Raw genomic sequence first — 21,548 nt, 5'->3', positions numbered from 1 at the left:
TTTTGTGTATCTTCTCTTCAAGGCTCTTTATGGTCTAAAGCAAGCGCCTAGAACATGGTATGACACTCTCTCTGAATTTCTACTTGAGAATGGTTTCACTAGAGGTGTCATAGATAAGACTCTATTTCATAAAAAGCATAAAAATGATATCATACTTGTGCAAGTTTATGTTGATGATATTATATTTGGGTCTACGAATGAGGCACTTTGTGCAAGGTTTGCTAAGCTTATGCAGAGTAGGTATGAGATGAGCATGATGGGTGAGTTGAATTTCTTCCTCGGACTTCAAGTAAGCCAGAAGCCAGATGGTATCTTCATTTGTCAAACGAAGTACATCAGGGATCTTCTGAAGAAATATCAGATGGAAGATTCAACACCTGCCAAGACTCCTATGGCAACTGTCACAATACTTGATCAAGATGAGTCTGGTAAAAAGGTGGACATCACTCACTATAGAGGCATGATTGGATCTCTTTTGTACTTGACTGCAAGTCGTCCAGATATAATGTTTGCAACATGCTTGTGTGCAAGGTTCCAAGCAGATCCGAAAGAGTCACATCTGATAGCTGTCAAGAGGATCTTTAGATATTTGAAGGGTACACCGAATTTGGGTATCTGGTATCCTAAAGACACGGGCTTTGATCTCACTGGCTATACGGATTCTGACTATGCTGGTTGTAAGATTGATCGAAAGAGTACTTCAGGAAGCTGTCAGTTTCTTGAAAGAAGATTGGTTTCTTGGTTTAGCAAGAAGCAGCATTCGGTTTCTACATCTACTGCTGAGACTGAGTATATTGCTGCTGGAAGTTGTTGTTCTCAAATTCTATGGATGAGAAGCCAACTCCGAGACTATGGACTTGAGTTGAATCATATTCCTATCTATTGCGATAACACAAGTGCCATAGCAATTTCAAACAATCCTGTTCAGCACTCGAGGACCAAACATATTGATATAAGGTATCATTTCATAAGAGAGCACATAGTGAATGGTACTGTGGAACTAATTTTTGTTCCCACAGCTGAACAAATTGCAGACATTTTCACTAAGCCACTTGATGAAGCTACTTTTAGCAAGTTGGTTAGTGAACTTGGCATGTTAAACTTGTCCACTTAAAAATGGAAGTTAACATATTATGTAATTTGATTGGGATAAATTTTACAAATCCTATGATGATGCTTTGAGGCCTTGTAAAGTTTATTAACCTATATTCATTATCCATGGATTGAAGCAAATTGATTATCACATGTTTTGTATGCTTGTATGCTTAGTGATAATTGGATTTGAGATTTTGATGCTAATTGATTACCATGATCTTACATGTTACATGTTATGTGGTAATTGAGTTAGTTTATCTGGAGCTTTGTATGTACTTGAGATAGGTTAGCACCCCTTCTCTGTATTGGACCTAACACTCTATCTTAGATAAATTTATTCCTAGCATGAATTGTGTTTAATTGTCTTAAATCATAATGTCTATTTGTCCTGTATGTATGCACGCTCTTGCTCTGATACATAAAATATTTATGCATGTGTACATACTTGACAAAATACTTGACAACATATGATTGCTATATGCTAGATAACCCGTTATATTGCTTTAGAACTAAAATGAGTAGAGTATTTCTTCCATCTTTATCACATGTTTCATCCATGTGGCTCTGATACATTCTCTAGAAAGAATTATTCTACTTACTCAATTCTAAATCAATACATGATACTGTTTACCATTGATACTAACTCTGTTGTTATTTAAGTCTTGCGCTGAATATCCAAGCACAGAAAGCAGCTAAGGTAAAGTTCAGGTATGACCAATCTTTCAGAATGTACTTCAAGTTAAAACACCACACAATCACACACTGAATGATCTCTGGTAGTAGATCTTGTCCTGTGTTCTCTGTGGTTACTTCTAAGGTATCATTCCTTGATCCTTAAGCATTCTGAAACTTTGTGGATTATTCCTAAGGCCCAGTCCTAGTATTCTGAAACTTATAACTGCCCCCAGTGGCTTAGGAAGCTGACTATGAGCCTATCAAACCAATAGGTTCTGACCAAAGTCATAGAACCAAACACTCCTCAAACAATATTTATCCAAAGCTTTTGCTCTGATACATGAAAACCACATGATCAGTTGCATTCTGAACCTTGATAACTGGAGTTGAGTTGAGTGAGGGAGATAGTGCCAAGCAGCACCACATAAGGAAGGAAAGGTCAACCCTACAGTTCCGTCTCTCACAAAGTAGTGGAGTATTCAAATCCTGAGACAACTGTAAAGCCCATTTATATGCTCTCAAAAGAATATAAAGCTGAAAAAGGCACTGAAACTGTTACTAGAAGTATTCTCTCAACAGGTTGTATTTCTATTGAAAATTCGCCTGTCAGCCAGGGCATCTGAATGAGAGTCACTACCTTACCTCAAATATTTCAATGCACGTGTGAGTTTCACACACAAGGAAGGTTTTGACGGAGTAAGTCTATCAACCCATCTCAAGGTCACTGATAGAACTTGAGATTTAATTTTGATTAAATCTGAGCTCCATATAGATTCTAACTCTGATGACATTCTGGTACTCTGGTTTATCCTAAGACCATTATCTCTGATTCATGTCTAAATGACATAAGAAGAAATCATTGATCCCTAATGGCATATCATTGATCACTGGTTATCTTCCCAGAATTCAAATCTGGATATGATTTTGACTAAGTCAAAATAGAAACTTGTAAATGAGGACTCAGATATCAACTGACGAGTTTATAAGGTATGTTTCTTCATAGAAGTTGAGGGATATCAGGAATTCTGCCACTTTATAGAATCATAATTTCCCCTTATATTTCTGAATCTCTTGACTGAGAGTTTTCATCCTTGAAGATGGAAGGCAACTTTTCTATGAAAAGGATTTTCTTGCAGATACATTCATTGTTGGACTTCTGGAGCTCTGAGTGGAGTGAAACACTTGTGAGGATGAGTTCAAACACTTGAGTGTAGAGTGGAGTGAAACACACTGTGAGGACACTGAACAAAAATCACACACTTGCACTGTGAGGAAATTTGTAGCACCTGTTCTTATTCTAACTTGGTTTTGTATGTAATATTCTCAAGAATGCTTTGATGATCTGGGGTTGAGGACTTTTTCTGTATGAGGTTCTCTCCTGGTTCTGGTTATGAAATTCTGTTTCTTGAGAGATATAAGGAAGTTGGAAGGGAATTTTTGGTGATATAAGGGTAGTTCTTTTCTTGAGTTGAGAATCCTGGAACTTCTTATGTCTATTTATGAATTTTTTTATTTGAACTGTCTCAAGGGTGCAGGCCCTTTTAAGCCTTGCAAGTTATAAACTTATGACTATTTCTGAATGTTGCCGGTACTTTTTTAAGGTTTTACACCTTGAATTATCTTCATGCATATTTTGCTTTCCTGATCATCTTGTTTTCTCATATTATGGGCGTGTCTTCAACTCAGGTTACGTCTCCCTTTGCTTAAGATCGCCTATGCGCCTGATTTTTCCTTATATATACAAATCACATCGCTGTTATCCCCTTAACATTGTAAACTAAAAGATATCCTGCACGGGCACATCCTCATATTTAGGAGGCATCTACCTTATTTACTAATTTTATTCCGGCGCCATAGACTATTAACATCATATAGGGCGCATCCTGCCTTGCGGACGCGTCAAGATACGTTATGTTAATTTCTGTACTTTGGTTGTTTTAAATTTCCTGGATGGTATATTTTTCCCTTAGTATGATAACATGTTGTTATACTCTTTTCTATTCTTGCTATGCAACGCACAATATATGGGCACATCCTCATTTATGAACGCGTCAACCTTTAATTTTTGAAGATGAGTGTTTAGAAATAACCCGAAGTAATATGATGATTGACATCATTATGGACGCGTCCTAGACCAGGACGTGTCCTCATTTTTAGTTATTTCATGGAATGCTAAAACTAAAGGTTTAGACAAAGAGGGCGCATTCTACCAAAAGGAGCATCAACCAAGATTATGCATATGTTTGCTTTATGTTGGATATAGAAGGAGTTGAAGATTAAAGATAGATTCATCTATGACAACAATGCAGAGGATGATAACTCAACACAGACAGGACTTACAAATAATCCTATAACCATTGAAACCAGTAGGAAGATAGAAGACTTGACATATACACAATGATCTGGAAAGCCACAGTGAAGAAGTCGTCAACAGAAGTTCGAAGGAAGTTCATTAATATGTTCATTCATCGAAGGAATAAGGTTGAAGATATTCGAAGTAGCAATCTGGATTGGTGTGAAGGTCATAAGGGTTTCAGTGAAGCTGATTTGATATGGTTGAAGACTTGACAGTGAATTGTATAGTCTATAGTACTAAGGCTTGAGAGCGGAACTAGTCGTCTGTAAACCAGACCATTGCACTAGGCGTCAGTGATCCGTGAAAGGAAACTAAGTACTATCATTCGAAAGACTGTCAAGTGAGATTCGTATTCAAGAAAACTGTTCGAAGATTGAAGACGAAGCTCAGAAGACAGGAAGACATCAAGTGGTATGACTTAGGGATTGCAGGAATCAAGTTTTAAGGAAGAAAAAGGTTTTAAGTACAAGCTAAAAAGGAATACAAGTCAACTTCCAAGAATGTTTGATCAAGCAACTAGCAAGGATGGAAATTTAACTAAGTAAAAGTCTTACTAGTCGACCAAGGAATAGGAATCGACTAGTAGAAGTCAAAGAACATCTCACTAGTCGACCAAATGGCTCTACAAGTCGACTAGTAGGCTTTTTGAATGCTAGATTGAAAATATTCCAAGGCAATCATCACAAGTCGACTTCTAGTATGTATAAATCGACTTGTAGAAGGTTAAACAACCTATTAGTCGATTTTATACTCTAGCTAGTCGATTTTGACATTGTACTAGTCGACTATTCTCCTATACAAGTTGACTACTAGCTTCTTGCTTGCCTACTTGAATATTTTCTAAGGCATGGAAGTTATACAGGGAGAATTAGGTCGACTAGTAGCTTAATTCTTAAATTATCAAAGTACAGGAACTCATATCGACTTCTACAATTCGACTACTGAAAATCAAGGCAACTTTAATTCGACTTGTGAATTTCGACGACTGCACTTGTTCAGATCTATTTACTTGGACGAGAGCTTACCACGTCTCCCAGTCTATTCACCTACCTATATCTATCAGTTCAACAGTGAATTGAATAATGAATTACAATCAGAAATGGTAGCCTTGTTCTCGCTCTTTGGAGATTCATTCTATAAAATCATCAATTTGCAAAGTGAAGTGCTGCTGAATTTTATACAGAATTCTAGTCTTACATAGGAGCACTCAAAAGCATTAAAGCCTTGTATTGATAGCTTGTATCCGATAGATTTTATTGCGTTTTAGAGTGATAGCGATACACACATTTGATAAGTTATCTTTTGTAGTGTGTAGAGTTATTGTTGCTTTGTTTATGTTTGTAACAAAGTTTGTAAGCAACCCACTCGGAGATTTTTCTTAATAATATAAGATCAATCCTCTGAAGCTCTTGTGTTTGTGTTTGTTTTTCATAGTATCTTTATCTGCTGCAATTAGTTGATAAAAACGAACGATAATACATTCACCCCCCCTCTGTATTAACCTAGTGGACCTAACACTTAATATTATTAAAATTTCATTTAACAAGTTATATGATAAGCGCATCCTTAGCTCAACACGCGTCCTAATTTCAGTTTCACCTTAGTTTCCCTTAGCTTCCTTTTTATAGTCGTATTCATGTCATCCCTTAATCTTGCAAATAAAGAAGTATACTGTCAGGGCGCGTCCTAGACTGAGACGCGTCATCGTAATTCATTACATAGTTTTGTTCTCAGGACGCGTTAATTTAGGGCGCGTCACAAAACCAAGCAAACAAACAAGCAAACAGCTATTTGTAATTTTTTCAAAGTCTTTATTAATAATGCGCTCTAGTGTCAAAAGGCACCAGTCCCACGACTACTATGCTCTGTGGGGAATTTATTCGAAAATACGATCATTCAACTAGTTCTAAGGTAAGTAGTACATGCACTATCCCCTAGGCTAGGAGGAATTTTATTGCTTCTGGTCTAAATTTTGGGCACATCCTTAAGTATATAACTAAAAATGTAAACATGATACGTAAAGGGCCAAAGCCGCGCCTTACTGATAATACTTTCGGAGGTGCTCCGCATTCCATGCTTGCGGAACCAACTTCCCTTCCTAGTCTTCAAGGTGATAAGTCCTCTTCTACAAGATTGCTTTTATCTTGTATGGTCCTTCCCAATTAGCTCCAAATACTCCATGCTGAGGATTCTTTGTGTTTGGCATCACCTTCCTGAGCACCAGATCTCCTACCTTCAGCAGCTGTCCCTTTCCTTCTTATTGTAATACCTTGCAGCACGCTGTTGATATGCCGCAAACCTCAACTGGGAATTTTCCCTTGCTTCTTCCAAGAGATCCAAATGAAGCATCTGGTTAACTTCGGCATCTTCCTCCGTGTAACGATCTCTACGAAGCGACCCTGTGCTAACTTCCACAGGGACCATAGCTTCATACCCGTAAGTCAGCATAAACGGAGTTTCTCCCGTAGTAGATCTTGGAGTAGTTTTGTAGGACCACATCACTTTTGGGAGTTCTTCAGGCCAATTTCCTTTGCGCTCTTCCAGTTTGGTCTTGAGGGTATGCTTTATTATTTTATTGACAGCCTCCATTTGTCCATTACTCTGAGAATGATAAACCGCTACAAATTCCTTCTTAATTTTCAAATCCTCGCACAACTATCGCATCTCCTTGCAATCAAACTGCTTTCCGTTGTCAGACACAAGTTTGTAAGGGATTCCAAACCTGCACACCATGAAGTTGAAGACAAAGTCTCTGATTTTCTTTGCGGTGATAGTCGCCAATGGCATAGCTTCTGCCCACTTAGTAAAGTAATCAACCGCAACCACTACATACTTGACATCTCCTTTAGCCTTGGGCAATTCTCCTATAAGATCAATTCCCCACACGGCAAATGGCCATGGGCTCACCATAGGCGTCAAGAGCGTCGCTGGCATAGATGAGTAAGTCGCAAAGCGTTGGCAGCGATCGCATACTCTAACAAAATTTGCAACATCCTCCTTCATCGTAGGCCAATAATATCCTTGGCATAAAACTTTTATCGCCAATGAGTTACCCCCCGAGTGTTTACCACAAATTCCTTCATGTACCTCCCTTAAGATGTAATTCCCCTCTTCTTCATCGACACACCTGAGCAGCGGTTGATTGAAGTCTCTCTTGTACAAAACTTCATCGTACACCACATACCTTGCAACCTGGTAACGGAGTCGTCGAGCCTTGAATTGTTCCTCAGGAAGTGTTCCCTTATGAATATAGGCAAGAATGGGCATCATCCATGTTTCCTTAGGAGCCTCATCTACTTGCATCACCTCTACCTATGGGATACTAGAAATCTCTTGGATCTCTAAGGGTATAGATCCCAACAACACAGCTTCCTGCTAGGATCCCATTTTTGCCAGAGCATCCGCATTGCTGTTCTTTTCCCGCGGTACACATTCCATCCTAACCTCTTTAAACTTTCCAATCAGGCGCTGTGTGTACCTCAAGTATAATTCCGTCCACGGTCCTCGTGCTTGAAACCCCCCATTCACCTGGTTTACCACCAACTTTGAGTCACTCTTTGCAATTAAGTTCCGTGCCCCCATTCCCAAAGCGATCTTTAGGCCATTGATCAATGCTTCATATTCCGCATCATTGTTCGTCGCATAAAATTTGAAGTGAATTGCGCTCATCAGATGATGGCCCTCCGGGGATACGAGTACTATGCCCACGCCTGCTCCTCCATTGTTAACTGCTCCATCCACATGTAAAATCCACCAGGGGTGCAGAAACTCCTCTAAGACCTCCTCAGTATGAGATGGACGCGACACCACCAAAGCCTTATCATCAGCCTCAGAATCAAATTCTAACAAGAAATCAGCTAGAGCCAGACCTTTGATTGTTGTGCGGGGCATATACTCCAAGTCAAACTGTCCCAACTCCACAGCCCATTTCAACATTCTCCCCGAAGATTATGGCTTGTGAAGGACCTGCCGCAGAGGATATGCTGTACGGACTTCAATTCTATGGGCTTGGATATATGGTCGCAGCTTTCTTGATGCAAGGATTAAGGCATAAACCAGCTTCTCCATACTTGTATAGCGGGTTTCAGCATCGTGCAATTGTTTGCTCACATAATACACTGGTGACTGTTGCGCATCCTCTTCTCTCACCAGCACTGCGCTGATTGAATAATCAGAAACTGCAATGTATAGGATCAGAGACTCCTCATCCAATGGTTTTGACAACATGGGAGGGTTCCCCAGCTGTTCCTTGATCCTCCTGAAAGCTTCCTCATATTTTGGTATCTATACGAAGTCTTTCCCTGCCACTTTAATCACCTTAAAGAATTCCTTGCATCTGTTGGATAATTTAGAAATAAATCAGTTCAGCGCGGCGATCCTTCCAGTTAAACTTTGCACCTGCTTCACACTGGTGGGAGACTTCATGTCTAGCAGCGCTTTGATCTTTGCAGGATTAGCTTCAATTCCTCTATGGTTGACGATGAACCCGAGAAACTTGCCTGACTCAACACCAAATATGCACTTCTACGAATTCAACTTCATGCGAAACCTCCTTCGCATGTTAAACATTTCCATCAGGTGCTCGATATGATCATTTGCTTCCTTCGATTTTACTAACATATCATCTACATACACTTCCATGGTTCTTCCAATCTGATTCTTGAACATCATGTTCACCAACCGTTGGTAGGTTGTGCCTGCGTTGATCAATCCAAATGGCATCCCTATGTAACAATATAACCCTCTATCAGTGATAAAGGATGTATGCTCCTGATCGGGGCCGTACATGGGAATTTGATTGTAACCAGAGTATGCATCCATAAAGCTTATCAAGGCATGCCCTGTCGTCACGTCGACCAACTGATCAATTCATGGGAGCGGAAAATTGTCCTTTGGGCAAGTTTTATTGAGATCTGTGAAATCTACACACGTCCTCCACTTCCCATTCGGCTTTTTCATAAGCACTGGATTCGCAAGCCACTCGGGATAAAAGGATTCTTTAATCAACCTCACTTCCAACAGTCGATCTACCTCTTCATTTAATGCTATCGCCCTTTCCCCACTCACCAGGCGACGCTTTTGTCGTATGCCCGTGCAATTAGGGAAGATTTTCAATCGATGACACATTACCCTTGGGTCGATCCCCACCATGTCTGAATGACTCCATGCGAAGACATCGAGATTTTTAATCAGAAAACGGGTAAGCCTTTCCCTCATTTCATAACTTAACTGAGATCCTACTTTCAAAATCTTGCTTGGATCATCTTTGTCGATTGGAACAGATATTGCGTCCTCAGCTGGCCCCGTTTTTTCAGCAGGCATAGGGATCCTAGGATCCAGCAAAGTCTCGAGGGTCTTCCACCTCCATCTTTGCACTTGAGGGCGCGTCCTTACAGTTAGGAGCATCCACCTCAGTGCAAATCATAGCTCCATGCATTGCAGGTGTGGAGGGCGCATCCTTCTTTTGAGGAGCATCAACCTCACTTTCATTTTCATTTTCCAAGGGCGCGTCCTGTCTCTGAGGAGCCTCTACCTTGAGGTTACTTTCCAGGCTTTGTAAAATCTCACTTCTCCCTTCCAACTTTTCTCCATTAATTTCCTTCTACACAACATCTCCCACATGGTTCACTATGACTTCCTCCACACTGCGAATCCTTGAAACATTCCCCAATATCCAAGCAGGAGTGTTGGTTATATGAGTTTCTTCTTCTGCTGGATCTTCCAAAAAGTAATGGGCGTAAACTTCTCCATTTGGTTTCACCTGAATGTCTGTCGTATCTTCAATGGGGAGACTTTGTCCTTCATACCTTCTCCTGCGAAATTCCTTGACAGCCTTGTGATAGCAGTCACGCGATTCGTATTACGACCCTCTCAGACTGCCCATTCTGTTAGGCGTTGGGAACTTTATCATCAAATGATGTATCGAGGTTATTACCTTGAACGCTCGTAACCAAGGTCTGCCCACCAACACATTGTGCGCGGAGTCCTGATCCAGCACTTTGAAGTCTATCATTTAAGTAACAGACAGAGCCCCTTCCCCAAGCGTGACAGGAAGTCTAACCGAACCCATAACTCTTACTGCCTCTCCAGTAAAACAGTAGACGTGTGCATCTTCAAAATTCATGTCATTACCCGGGAAACCCAATTTCTTGCACGTGCTATAATACAGGATGTTCGCAGAGCTCCCGTTGTCCAAGAAGACTCGATGCACGTTCATTGCCCCAATAAGCATAGTTATTACCAGCGTATCATTATGGGGATGATGTACCCATCTTGACTCTCTTTCCTTGAATATAATATCAGCAGATTCCCCTTTGAATATTTTTGGAGGTCTATCTTCTAAGCTATGAATGTTGGTGAGTGGTGGGTGTTGTGTCTCTCTAGCATTTCTTTCCAACGCCCGATTACTATCATCAACAAATGGATGTCCTCCAAAAATTTCCCGAATACTTCCAGCTCTTTGGAACTTAAACTCGGCCGGCTTCTCACCGGTGTTTGCTTGTGGGGAATGCCTTTCATCTTTCTCCTTGTCGTCGTTGCCTCTGCGTCGCTTCACTTTGTCAATCCACTCTCCCAGATATCCAGCTTTTATCAACTCTTCAATCTCATCTTTTAGGTGACGACATTCGTGAGTATCGTGACCGGTAGACTCATGGTACTCGCAATATTTTTGCTTGTCTCTACTCTGCCACGAGGTCAAACGGTCTGGTTTCTTGAAGAATCCTCGGTCCTTATTTACCTCAAAGATGTGATCAATGGATGCTGCCAGCGGAGTGTAATTGCTCACCCTCTTTTCATAGTTTGACGGTGGACTCAACTCTCTCTGCACGTTCAAGGCATTCACCCTATTCGGGATCCTAGCATTCCTCCGATAATCTGGAATTGCGGACCTATCCCACCTCTTAGCTCGCCCCTTTGAACTGTGGGTATTGTCATTCTTCTTAGTCTCGACAAGCGATTGCTCAATCGCTTTGAAGGATTTAGCCTACGCGAGTACATCAGCCAACGACACAGGGTCTTTTTCTTGCAAATGTTTCCAGAAATATGTTCTCACACGCAGACCAGCTATGAGAAGTATTTTCATTATTTCATCAGTTGTGCCTCTCACCAAGGTAGATTCTGTATTGAACCTTTTGAAATAAGAAGTCAAGCTTTCCCCTTCCTTCTGTTTCACATTGGTCAGTGTGGTAACAGGCAGCGTATACTTCACCGCAGCTTGGAATTGAGTCAGGAACAAGGTTTTCATCTGTTCCCAAGAAGTGATAACCCCCGGGCCCAGTTTTTGGAACCACTGTTGAGCGCCATCTCTGAAGGTAGCTGCCAAAAGACGACACCGCGCCAAGTCAGGTATTTGATATACATCCATCTCAATGTTGAAACTCCCCAAGAATTCCACGGGTTCGGAGTTCCCATGAAAGCGCAAGTCATTGGTCATGTTTCTGTAACCTGCAGGGAGTTGCGCTTCCCTTACAACAGCTGAGAAAGGGGATGGGGCTTGAGCAGTTATTGTTACCCTTCCTCCTTCGAGATGGTTGAGAAGCCTCTTAAGATCATTTACAATAAATGTCCCTACTCCAGGGATGGTTTGAACGCTAAGTTGTTGGGGTTACTCTGCAGCTTGTTGTTGTTCCCCTTGATTACCCCCCGGGTGTACTGGTGGATCTTGCCGCCCCTCGCCCTGAGGCTGTGGTTGTGGCATATTACCATCTTGATTTTGAACATTTCCTTGTGAATGAGGTTCCTCCTGGCCGCGTCTCGGTATCTCATCATTGTTTTGCAACCTCTCTTGAATTCGCACGTCGTCCCGGTCATGAGGACGCGTCCTGGATCCATTGCCCGTAGCACTGTGAGAAGCTACAGGAACAATGACAGGGGCTTCTTCAGTGGAGGACGTCCTTCCATGCTGGTATCTCATCCTTCCTCGTCCATTCTTTTGATAGCATCGGCCATAATTTCCGAACCTTCCACGTGGAGGGGCACGCTCGTGTTCGCGGTGCCGCACTCTATCATCTCTTGGATATGTAGGGGGCACACGCGTTGTATCACAGGGCATCGCTTCTCCATCGTTTCCTTCCTTTTGCCATTCTAGCAACAACATCCTCAAATCATCATCTTCCAATCTCATGCCAGGTCTTCTTTTCAGGGTCGAGAAATCTCGTTTTTCTTCCTCTTGATTCTGGATATTCTCTGCACGACGACGCTCGTCAATCGTACGTCCAGACCTATGCGGATGCGGGATAACCTGATTGTCGGTGCGAGGCCTTTCTCTTCCGTCAGTGTCCTCATCGATAAGCTCCACAATAGGCTCTACATCATCAGAATATTTTAAGCACCGCGGAGTGATTCTCGGGTTCCCTCCGCTGGCCTGAACACGAGCATCCGGGGCATCTCCCTCAACCACGGGTGCTTTCCCCACGGCGTGGCCACGGCGGGGTAAACGAGGACCCCTCCTCCTTTTGCGACGCTCCACCATACTCAGCCTTGAGTGAAAGTTGTTCAGAGTATCCCCCATGCGGTACAGCTGCTCCAACATATCATCGTTGCTAATGAGAACTAAAGGTGTTCCTCCTACATCCGGAGCTCTCGGAGGATCTACCATGTTTCTGGGCACATAGGGTTCATGGTGAGTGTAGCCTCCCTCGCCCTCTCCTTCAGATCTGTTATCACTTCCATCATAAGAACTTCCATCATGATTGTAAGACATCTTTTCCTCCCAAGACTATGATCTTAATCAGCACCCCTCCTTCTAGCGCCAATTTGTTGACGGAGGAATTCGGTAACAACAAAGTTTGAGGTTTCTCGCCGGAATTAAGATCTATGATGGTGGTTTTTCACCGGAAAATCAAGCGGTGTGTGGTGGTTGTGTGTTAATTGGTGGCTGAGATTGATTAGGGCAAGTGGTGGCTCATTTTTAGCTCTCAACTTTTTACCCCTCTCAATGTGCCTACGTACCCTTTATATAGGGATCAAGCCTGGCATAGTTCTTGGAGAATAAAAAATCTAATGGGTATAAACTTCTTATTCCCAGGGCCGGTAGAAACCCATCCAGAATCCATCTTCCACTAGCTTTAGGAATGTCCAACTATGAGGCCCAATCGCGAAGGCCCAAGGCTCGTCCGTAATCGTAGTACTTCACGGATAGTGCATCTCCTTGCGCAAGGATAACACTCCGCTATAGCTATCTCCCTTGATTTACGAACACAGGTATAACCACGGTTCACCCCAAATGCCAGACGCGTCCCTGTCCCCCGAATGAGGATAACCCACCAGATAGAAGGACAGGTAATCCCAAGCTCTTGGATGCAAAGTGCAGGATGACTCCAAAGTTCTCTAACGAGGACACCCGTTGAATACAAGAACAGAGCTCCCAAAGCACACACCAAAGTTAACCCCGCATCCCCAACGAGGACACCAGTTGAATACAGGAGGAGGCCTTCAATCATCAGGCATACCCCTGGAGGTCTTCAAGCTTTTCACGAACATCCCCCTCCTTGACCGTCTCAAGGAGGGAATTCTTCAAATAGTACCTGCAACAAATACGTTAGTGCAAATAATCTTCATTCCTCGTCCCATGCTTGCATGCATTCCCCTAAGCGCACTGCTGAAAATACATTCCCCAAGCACAGAGGACGCGTCCTGGGATGCTGGGCGCGTCCTGACCTTCATGAAACCTATATTCTTCTACAGCAACCATTCTTCATGATATTCCACAGAGGCAGGACGCAACCTACCCTAGGTATGTGCTTCTAAACTTTCTTACCACAGGACCATCCTTAGTAAACATTCCTACAGTAGTCGGCGCGTCCCGACAGCCTAGGCGCGTCCCTTCTTTTGCAATGCAACGCCGAGTTTAACCGTAATTAGCCCGCGTTTGACCCGCCTTGATCCAATACCAAAATTTGGGTATAACAAATAGTACAAAAAGTCAAAAGAGGGATAACATTTTGGGACGAAGAGAGTACTGGGTTCTCTTTTGTTATGGTTAACTGCAATATTTGAATCCTCATGTATGCTTAAGAGCAACTCCCGTGGCAATCTTGGGTGTTAAGAGGTGTGTTAAAAGGGGTATCATACGTAACTTGGCACTCTTCTTGGCGCTTCATTGAAGTGTTGGAATGTCACTGTAGTGCCAAGTGAGTTGTCATGTGATGTGAACTTGGGATGTCAAAATTTGGCATCCCATAAAATAGGGTGCTAATTTTTTTATGGTCTTTTTGTGGTCCCAATAATAAATAAATAATTATATCTTTAATATACTTATATTTTACATATATTTTGTTAAATTTGTGAAATTGATATTTAAGGGTGTCATCATTAGAGTGTTTTGTAAAAAAAGAGTAACATGGTTGATGTAAAAGAGAGAAAACATTAAAAATAATATTTTGATTAAATGATAAAATTGACACTCTTTTAAGGGTATCAATCATTGAATATGCTCTAAGAGTAACTACATTGGAAGATGCCAACAGGGGTGCCTATGACATGTGGTATGTGGTATGACGTGATTTGAAATCCTTGTTAACTTGAGGGATGTTGTTGGGGTGTCAAATAAGTTGGCATGAGGTGTCATTTTGGGGTGCCAAAAGTTGTCAATTCCATAAAAGTAGGATGTCTTCATTTGTGGTCCCGATATGGTCCTAATGGTACATAAAATATCATTTTTCTACTATATTTCAATTAAGCAATTTTTTATTGAGTTAATAAAGTTGATATCTTGGGGTGTCAATCATTGGAGTACTTTTTAAAAAAAAGTGCTAAAAATGATATAAAAGAGAGAAATTTTAAACTATAATATTTTTGTTTATATGGCGAAACCAACCATTGGAGTTGCTCTTATATGAATATTGAATCAGCCACCTGTTGATACAGTAATATAAACATTTATATCTCTGCTGAATTGCGAACGTCCTCATATATCAAAGGAAGAGGGATATTCCAATATGCAAGTGAATCTCGAAACCTCGCTTTTTAACAACTATACATCTCCATTTAGCTACGTATATGAACTATTTAACCAACGTAAAATGCCGTTCTGGTACTAGTTTATTTAATCCGGTAGAATATAAGCTTACTTTTTGCAACTTCTCCTCTTCATGATTGTACTTTTGTTTCTCTTTGGCACCTCCTCTTGCTTGCGGTCTGTAACTACCCAATGCCTCTTTTGTAAAGTATTTTGATATTCCTCAGCCCATAAATCTCATATCACCTTCAACACAAGAAAGTTCTGATTCTTGCCACTTTTATACATACACTAATGAAGCCAATGAAGGCAAGAAAACTATGTCTTCTTTATGTTGCCGTCTTCTTAGAACTTCTCAGGTTTCTGGAAGTCAATATTATATGTACATACTCACTCAACAAAAGAGAACTCCGGATTCAAAATTTTAGAATTCATTTTTGGAGATGGGTGCCAGAGTTATTCATTATTTAGTTTTCTATCTCCTCTGTCAATTTTTAGATTCAGGTTAGTATGGCTGCATGCTCAGCCTCTCAATTTATACTGCAGTTTCCAGACAGACTTGCATCTTTCTGTATTCTAAGTTCTCTACGTGATTTGTTGATCACAAAATGATGAAGAACAATCTCTCTCTCTCTCTCTCTCTCTCTCTCTCTCTCTCTCTCTGTTTGTCAGTCATTTGCTGGTGGAGCCCTCGTTGAAGATTTGATATAGTTTAAATGTACTACATTATTAGAATATTCTCTATCATGTCTATTGTCTACAATGATCATCTTTCAAAACTACCTTCTTGCCCAGAGATTTCTCTCACTTGATTAAGTATCAATTGGGATACTTTTAGTTGTGACTATCTGTCTAAATTCTCAGCAATATTCAAACTTCAACTTGAACATAACTAAGCATTTTAGAGCACGTAGCTTTTTGTTGTTTTAGGTAAAGAAAAGAAAATAAGGATTGATGATGTATTTCTCCTGTCGAATTAGAGAAGAGTTCCGGGGTCATGTCGGATCTTACCACCCCTAATAATGAATATGTTGTATTCAGGTTCAAGCGTTGTAGAGAATCCTCCTTCCGAAGCAGTCCGGCAAAATGGAGAATGGATTCATGAAGTAAACCAATCATTTCCAGATGCTTCAAAATACACTTCCCAACTCGATACCATCCCGAACATCAATCCCACAACACCCTCAACAACGACACCTATAATAAACCCTACAAATCCTCCATCACCAACCACGACAACTCCAACATTCAACCCTGTGCCACCAATCACACTCAACCCCATGCCCCCAACCATGACCAACCCCGTGCCACCAATCACGTTTGTGCCACCGATCACACTCAACCCCATGCCACCAACCGTTACCACAACCCCGACTACAACACCAACTACAACTACAACCTCTCCTGCATCCTCTGGAGGAACTTGGTGTGTTGCAAATCCAACTGCTTCAGAAACTGCATTACAGGTAGCACTTGACTATGCTTGTGGTTATGGAGGTGCAGATTGTTCTGCAATTCAGCCAGGTGCCACTTGTTACAATCCAAACAGCCTTCGGGATCATGCCTCATATGCTTTCAACGACTACTACCAGAAGAACCCCGTACCCACTAGCTGTGCTTTTGGGGGAGCGGCACAACTTTCCAACAATGACCCAAGTAAGATACATGAAGATTTATCATTTTCTGGTCTCTGTAGACAATATCCTCTTACTATTCCTTACTACCAGTATCGTATCAAACAACTCAAACAAATACCAAGTCAAAATGATTAATTTTCCGGATTTTAACATTTGAACTCATTCCAAAGTGCATAGAAACTCTTTCTGAACTATATTGCCGTTGAAATTTCTCATATTGATCTCAATAGAATGATTATCACCCCCACCCCTTACGGAGGTTAATCTTAAATTTGAAATTTGGCGTTTTTAAGCTTAAATTACGTACTGATCTTATTTCAGGTTCTGGAAGTTGTCGTTTTTCAACACCTAAGACCATTTCAAGGTAGATTTGTGACAATCTATGCATAATTATTCTGTTATAACGACAAAACACTAAGTGCGCGAATGTTTCAATTTCAGCATAAGTCCGCCAGTCAATCCTTCACCGATTTATCCAACTCCTACCTCTCCTAGTGCACCAACAGGATATGACTCTATGCCTAGCCCACCAACAGGATATGACTCTATGCCTAGCCCACCAACACTTGATGGTACAGAACCAACAGGTTTCGGTGGAGAACCAACAGAATCACCCAATTCAGCAGATTTCACATCATTCAACTCAATGTTTCTATTCACGATGACCTGTCTGGTAGTATTACTGATTGCAGCAGAGTTTTAAGCAGAAGAAGATGAAGACTAGCAACTCCACCACCTGATACCGTCTTACCCAGCGGCCTGCAGTAGATATTATTAAGTGAGCAATGAGATATACATCTCAGGTTCTTTGCATCATCATTGTATTTATTATATATTATGGCTTTTAGTTAGTTTAGAAACCAGATCAAGTTAAAAGCATAGCAATCCAGAGGGCTCATCATAGCTAATTAGCTATTTTTGCTTCAGTTAACAGGATAAATGTAGACAAACTGGTTTTAGAAGTGTACTTGGAGTAGAGCATGTAACAACTATCAACTGGCTGCATGACCAGAATAGAAAACACTTCTGAATTTATACCATTAGAATTCTGCAGGGTTTCGTCTATATTATTTACTATCTCTAGTTTACCACAAAAATTGCGATGCCTACTTAAGTATAATTTAGATGCCTACTTAAGCTCGTATATGTGGTTTAAACTATTAGTTGGTTAACGTCCTTTTACTCTCTTTGAACCGATATAAAATAGACGGATCATAAGGTGAACATGGAGGGTACTTGTTGTTTAAACTATTAGTTGGTTAATGCTCTTTTACTCTTTTTTAAACCGATGCAAAATAGACAGATTATAAGGTAAACATGGAGCAATATTGGAATTACAGGCAGCTAATAACTAACCGGGCCTTATAAACTTGAGTTTTGTGCCTGAGACGTGAGCATTTTTTTGTTATTGACCTAATCCAAAAAAATAAGAATTAAAAAAAAACCTGAATCATATCAATCATCTAAGAAAAACATATTAACATGGAGTATCCTGTTCCTGTCCTGTCAAATTTGAGCACCTGGTGTTTTGGTATCATGTCAGAATAAAAATAGAATGATTCAGGTATATCTACACATTACGCCGAGCTACTTACAAACTGATTTATGCAGGGTGTTATCATAATTTCAAGAAAGTGCAAAGACGACATAAGCAACATAAAAGATACAAGTCAATATCTTCATGAATATGTATTTAAATTGCCTTCAATGTATACCTAAATTTCCATTACAAGGTTAAAAATAACTTTATTTCAAGAAAGTATTTCTGTACTTCTATCCCTTAATTTAGGTTAATAATATACAGACAGCTACACCTGTATTAAAATCCGATCAAGAGCAAGCATGGCACTGCAAGGACACAAATGATGCATATTGTAGCAATTACGGAACCTTGATCAAATGCCTTCTGTAAGCTGCCTGCTCGTGAAAAATGCTGGAATGCCAAATATGCAGCTATAGCCAAGGAAAGGATAACACCTTCTTGTTTTCCCCTGATGAGAGATACTGTGAGATACATACAACACTTAAAAGGTAAAGAATGTCAGTTATCTGGGAGGTAGTTTAAGTACCTTAGGCTCATGACTTGATAAGGAGCAATCAATACTACTAGTAAACCAATAAATGGCAGCTCCAGTTCACCTAGAGCAAAAATAAAAATATAGGGTAAGATCTCAAATGTGAAGTAAATTATCAAAATATATATATATATATATATTATAACTTGTCTCAATATTTATATATATATAATAAAACTTCACATATAAGTGTAAATAATAAATAGTCTAGTTTTTTTTTTTTTTTGTATTTTCTTCTTGTACCTAAATGCACTAAATCATACTGTGGAGAAATAGCATGATAACTGAAAGATGCCATATTAGAGTTCTCCCAGAAGACATTGATCTATTATAACCATTGGATTGCTCACAAAATTATACTCCTATGGATAGAGTAGACTACTGACTAGCAATGTACTACAACAGGGAGAAATGATGTAATTCAATGGTTTATTTTTCCACAGCAAAAAGGTGTTACAGAGAGACTGAACAATAACATCTTAAAAACAGCAAGGAGTTCATGATTTATGGAGGGTTCTAGAAATTTTCAGATGACAGGGTTCAACATAGTGAACAAAATCCTAAAATGTCACTTTCAAATAGGATGGAATAATAAGTCTGATAAAGAATCTGGCAACCTTGACTACTCTATGGTTCTGAAGTTTTTAGGGTGCAAATCAAGTTCACAAGGAGAAAATCTATATTTTATGCAAAGTATCATGGTTTAAAAGTTGGTTAACTTGTACGACGTGATACGTGGTGCAGAGTAGCGGATGGAAAAACACGAGGACTATTGAACAGAACACAGAGAAAAAGGAATGTGATAACCAACTAAGCAGGTCAGCTAACAAATTCTCAGAAGTGGGAGCAGAACTCAACATAATAATAATTAGTCACTATGGTATAACAAGGGAAGGTCCAGACATGATCTAAATACTTCAATAAGAATATGGTTTTGAAATAATGATTTTTTCTGCCTGTATTGAATAGATACCAGTGACCAAAGTCACCAAACCATGTGATTGTTTTGTGTCTTGATCCTTGTTTTTGTGCACTACTCGAGATTGATATTAAACAACTTTTAGTTGTAATATAATACTTAAGACTTAGAAATTACAGAGGATCAATGCAGTAAGTAGATCAACTATCATTCACTTGGAAGTTAATTTAGTAACTTTTAAAAAAAGTACATGTGTACCAGGGATGAAGAAAAAGAGACGTATTAGGAGAGCCAGAAAAGCAGTCCAAACACCATATTCTCCCCTGCAAAGTATGATACCAGTAAGTACACAAAAGCAAGCTCTTATGCCACATTGATTAATATCACAATGATGACAAAGACTACATAGCGATTCCTGGCCCAAATAAGTAATGAACGATAAGATAATGAGGCTGGAAGACATACTTAATCCACGAGACGATGGCTGAAGGTGCTTGGAGAGCAAATATAGGAACAATAAAAGATTTCTGTATGGGAGTGCCTTTTGCAAGCATTAATACCCTATAATCAAAAGTAGTTATTAGAACACATTATTTAGTCCGCCAGATGGCATTTGAAATCAAATATCGAAGCAATGCATTAAACATGACAAATACAATAGTATTAGATACTAGCAAACTCAAATGAGTTCCAATTCTGAAACCATCATTATAGATGATCAAAACTACGGCCATTCCTGCTTACTCTAATTTTAATACTATATCCCACTAAAGCACAAACTAAATTCTGTTCATTTTTCTTTACATTTCCGTGAGACTAATAAATAATAATACCATTGGGGACAGTGCGAGATCAATCAAAAATCAGTTAAAACAGTTATTCTAAAAGGATCACTACAATACGAATAAGCAAACTATAAATTAGAAGCGTAGTCGAAATATTATAATCATTCGGGACATAATTATTCACTTATTTCAAAATTTTCGACTTAATAATAACCGAACAATGTTGTAGTCTCTACGCAAACTTAATAAAAAAAATCGCAAAATGTAAGTAGGAGTATAAACAACGATAATAATGATAATTGGAATTGAACTAGTTAAAATAAAGGGGAGTAATACGCAGAAGAAATGGTGGCGATCCATTGAAGATTACGAGGCGAAAACAATGCTGATCCTCCTCCTACTACACCTCTGTAACAAACTGCACCCCCAAAACGACGTCGTTTTGGAAGCACTAAACTGATGAATCCTGGTCCTCCATTTTTAAACTCAATTGAAGATAATCTAGTAAAAACAATTGAAAAGATTAATTAATTAAAAATAATGAAATAAAAGACATGTATATGTTGCGAAAGAGTGGAATGTTGAGTGTATGTATAGGTGGACTGTTGAGTGTGTATGTATAGGTACCTGAGAGGAGTGAAGGAGCTTGGAGTGAGAAGGTGGCGGTGTTGACGTTGAGATTTTAGAGAGAGAAAGTTGGGGTGGTTGTGGAGAGAGAAAGTGGAAGATGTCGAGAGAGAAAGCGCCATCACACTTTTTTGCTGCAAAATTTAGTAGTATGTACATTCAACTTCAACCATGTTCTTTTTTAATAACTTTTTAATATAAATTGAAAATTGATGATCATATATACATTGATTTGTGTGATAAAAAATTTCTGATTGGATATTTTTTTTGAAAATTTGTATAATATGTCCCAAGAGTCACTTTATCATTATCAATAATTATAAATATGTTCTGCGGTTAGTTTTAACTCACATTTAACTCATATTAATATTTTTAAATTATAAAAATAATTATTTGTCTAGTATCTATGACCAGAATAC

At 39.8% G+C, this 21,548-nt stretch overlaps 6 protein-coding genes across 6 annotated transcripts; 2 read left to right on the top strand and 4 right to left on the bottom strand.

Annotated features, from left to right (window-relative positions):
• Nucleotides 1-361: 361 nt before the first annotated feature.
• LOC141679669 (putative mitochondrial protein AtMg00240) lies at nucleotides 362-6,292 on the top strand. Its single transcript, XM_074486108.1, has 2 exons — nucleotides 362-677; nucleotides 6,150-6,292. Exons 1-2 carry the CDS (start codon nucleotides 362-364, stop codon nucleotides 6,290-6,292), a joined length of 459 nt encoding a protein of 152 aa, XP_074342209.1.
• Nucleotides 6,293-6,361: 69 nt separating this feature from the next.
• LOC141679668 (uncharacterized) lies at nucleotides 6,362-6,715 on the bottom strand. The gene has a single exon (XM_074486107.1). The coding sequence runs from the start codon at nucleotides 6,713-6,715 to the stop codon at nucleotides 6,362-6,364; it is 354 nt and encodes a 117-aa protein (XP_074342208.1).
• A 786-nt stretch (nucleotides 6,716-7,501) lies between these two features.
• Nucleotides 7,502-8,062, bottom strand: LOC141679667 (uncharacterized). The gene has a single exon (XM_074486106.1). It carries the CDS (start codon nucleotides 8,060-8,062, stop codon nucleotides 7,502-7,504), a length of 561 nt encoding a protein of 186 aa, XP_074342207.1.
• Nucleotides 8,063-10,139: 2,077 nt separating this feature from the next.
• Nucleotides 10,140-11,561, bottom strand: LOC141679666 (uncharacterized). The gene is made up of 2 exons (XM_074486105.1): nucleotides 11,181-11,561; nucleotides 10,140-11,111 (listed from the first exon to the last, which is right to left on the bottom strand). Exons 1-2 carry the CDS (start codon nucleotides 11,559-11,561, stop codon nucleotides 10,140-10,142), a joined length of 1,353 nt encoding a protein of 450 aa, XP_074342206.1.
• Nucleotides 11,562-15,265: 3,704 nt separating this feature from the next.
• LOC141678164 (uncharacterized) lies at nucleotides 15,266-18,078 on the top strand. Its single transcript, XM_074484415.1, has 4 exons — nucleotides 15,266-15,590; nucleotides 16,128-16,742; nucleotides 17,045-17,087; nucleotides 17,165-18,078. The coding sequence occupies exons 1-4, from the start codon at nucleotides 15,530-15,532 to the stop codon at nucleotides 17,424-17,426; spliced, it is 981 nt and encodes a 326-aa protein (XP_074340516.1). The 5' UTR covers nucleotides 15,266-15,529; the 3' UTR covers nucleotides 17,427-18,078.
• A 309-nt stretch (nucleotides 18,079-18,387) lies between these two features.
• LOC141678165 (cold-regulated 413 inner membrane protein 1, chloroplastic-like) lies at nucleotides 18,388-21,305 on the bottom strand. Its single transcript, XM_074484416.1, has 6 exons — nucleotides 21,130-21,305; nucleotides 20,839-21,003; nucleotides 20,183-20,278; nucleotides 19,976-20,040; nucleotides 18,793-18,862; nucleotides 18,388-18,714 (listed from the first exon to the last, which is right to left on the bottom strand). The coding sequence occupies exons 1-6, from the start codon at nucleotides 21,249-21,251 to the stop codon at nucleotides 18,543-18,545; spliced, it is 690 nt and encodes a 229-aa protein (XP_074340517.1). The 5' UTR covers nucleotides 21,252-21,305; the 3' UTR covers nucleotides 18,388-18,542.
• Between the last annotated feature and the right edge of the window lie 243 nt (nucleotides 21,306-21,548).

This window comes from Apium graveolens, chromosome 8 (genome assembly GCF_009905375.1).
Source record: "Apium graveolens cultivar Ventura chromosome 8, ASM990537v1, whole genome shotgun sequence".
Classification (NCBI taxonomy): Eukaryota; Viridiplantae; Streptophyta; class Magnoliopsida; order Apiales; family Apiaceae; genus Apium; species Apium graveolens.
The sequence above is the reverse complement of the archived record's forward strand: the minus strand, read 5'-3'. Positions and strand labels throughout refer to the sequence as shown.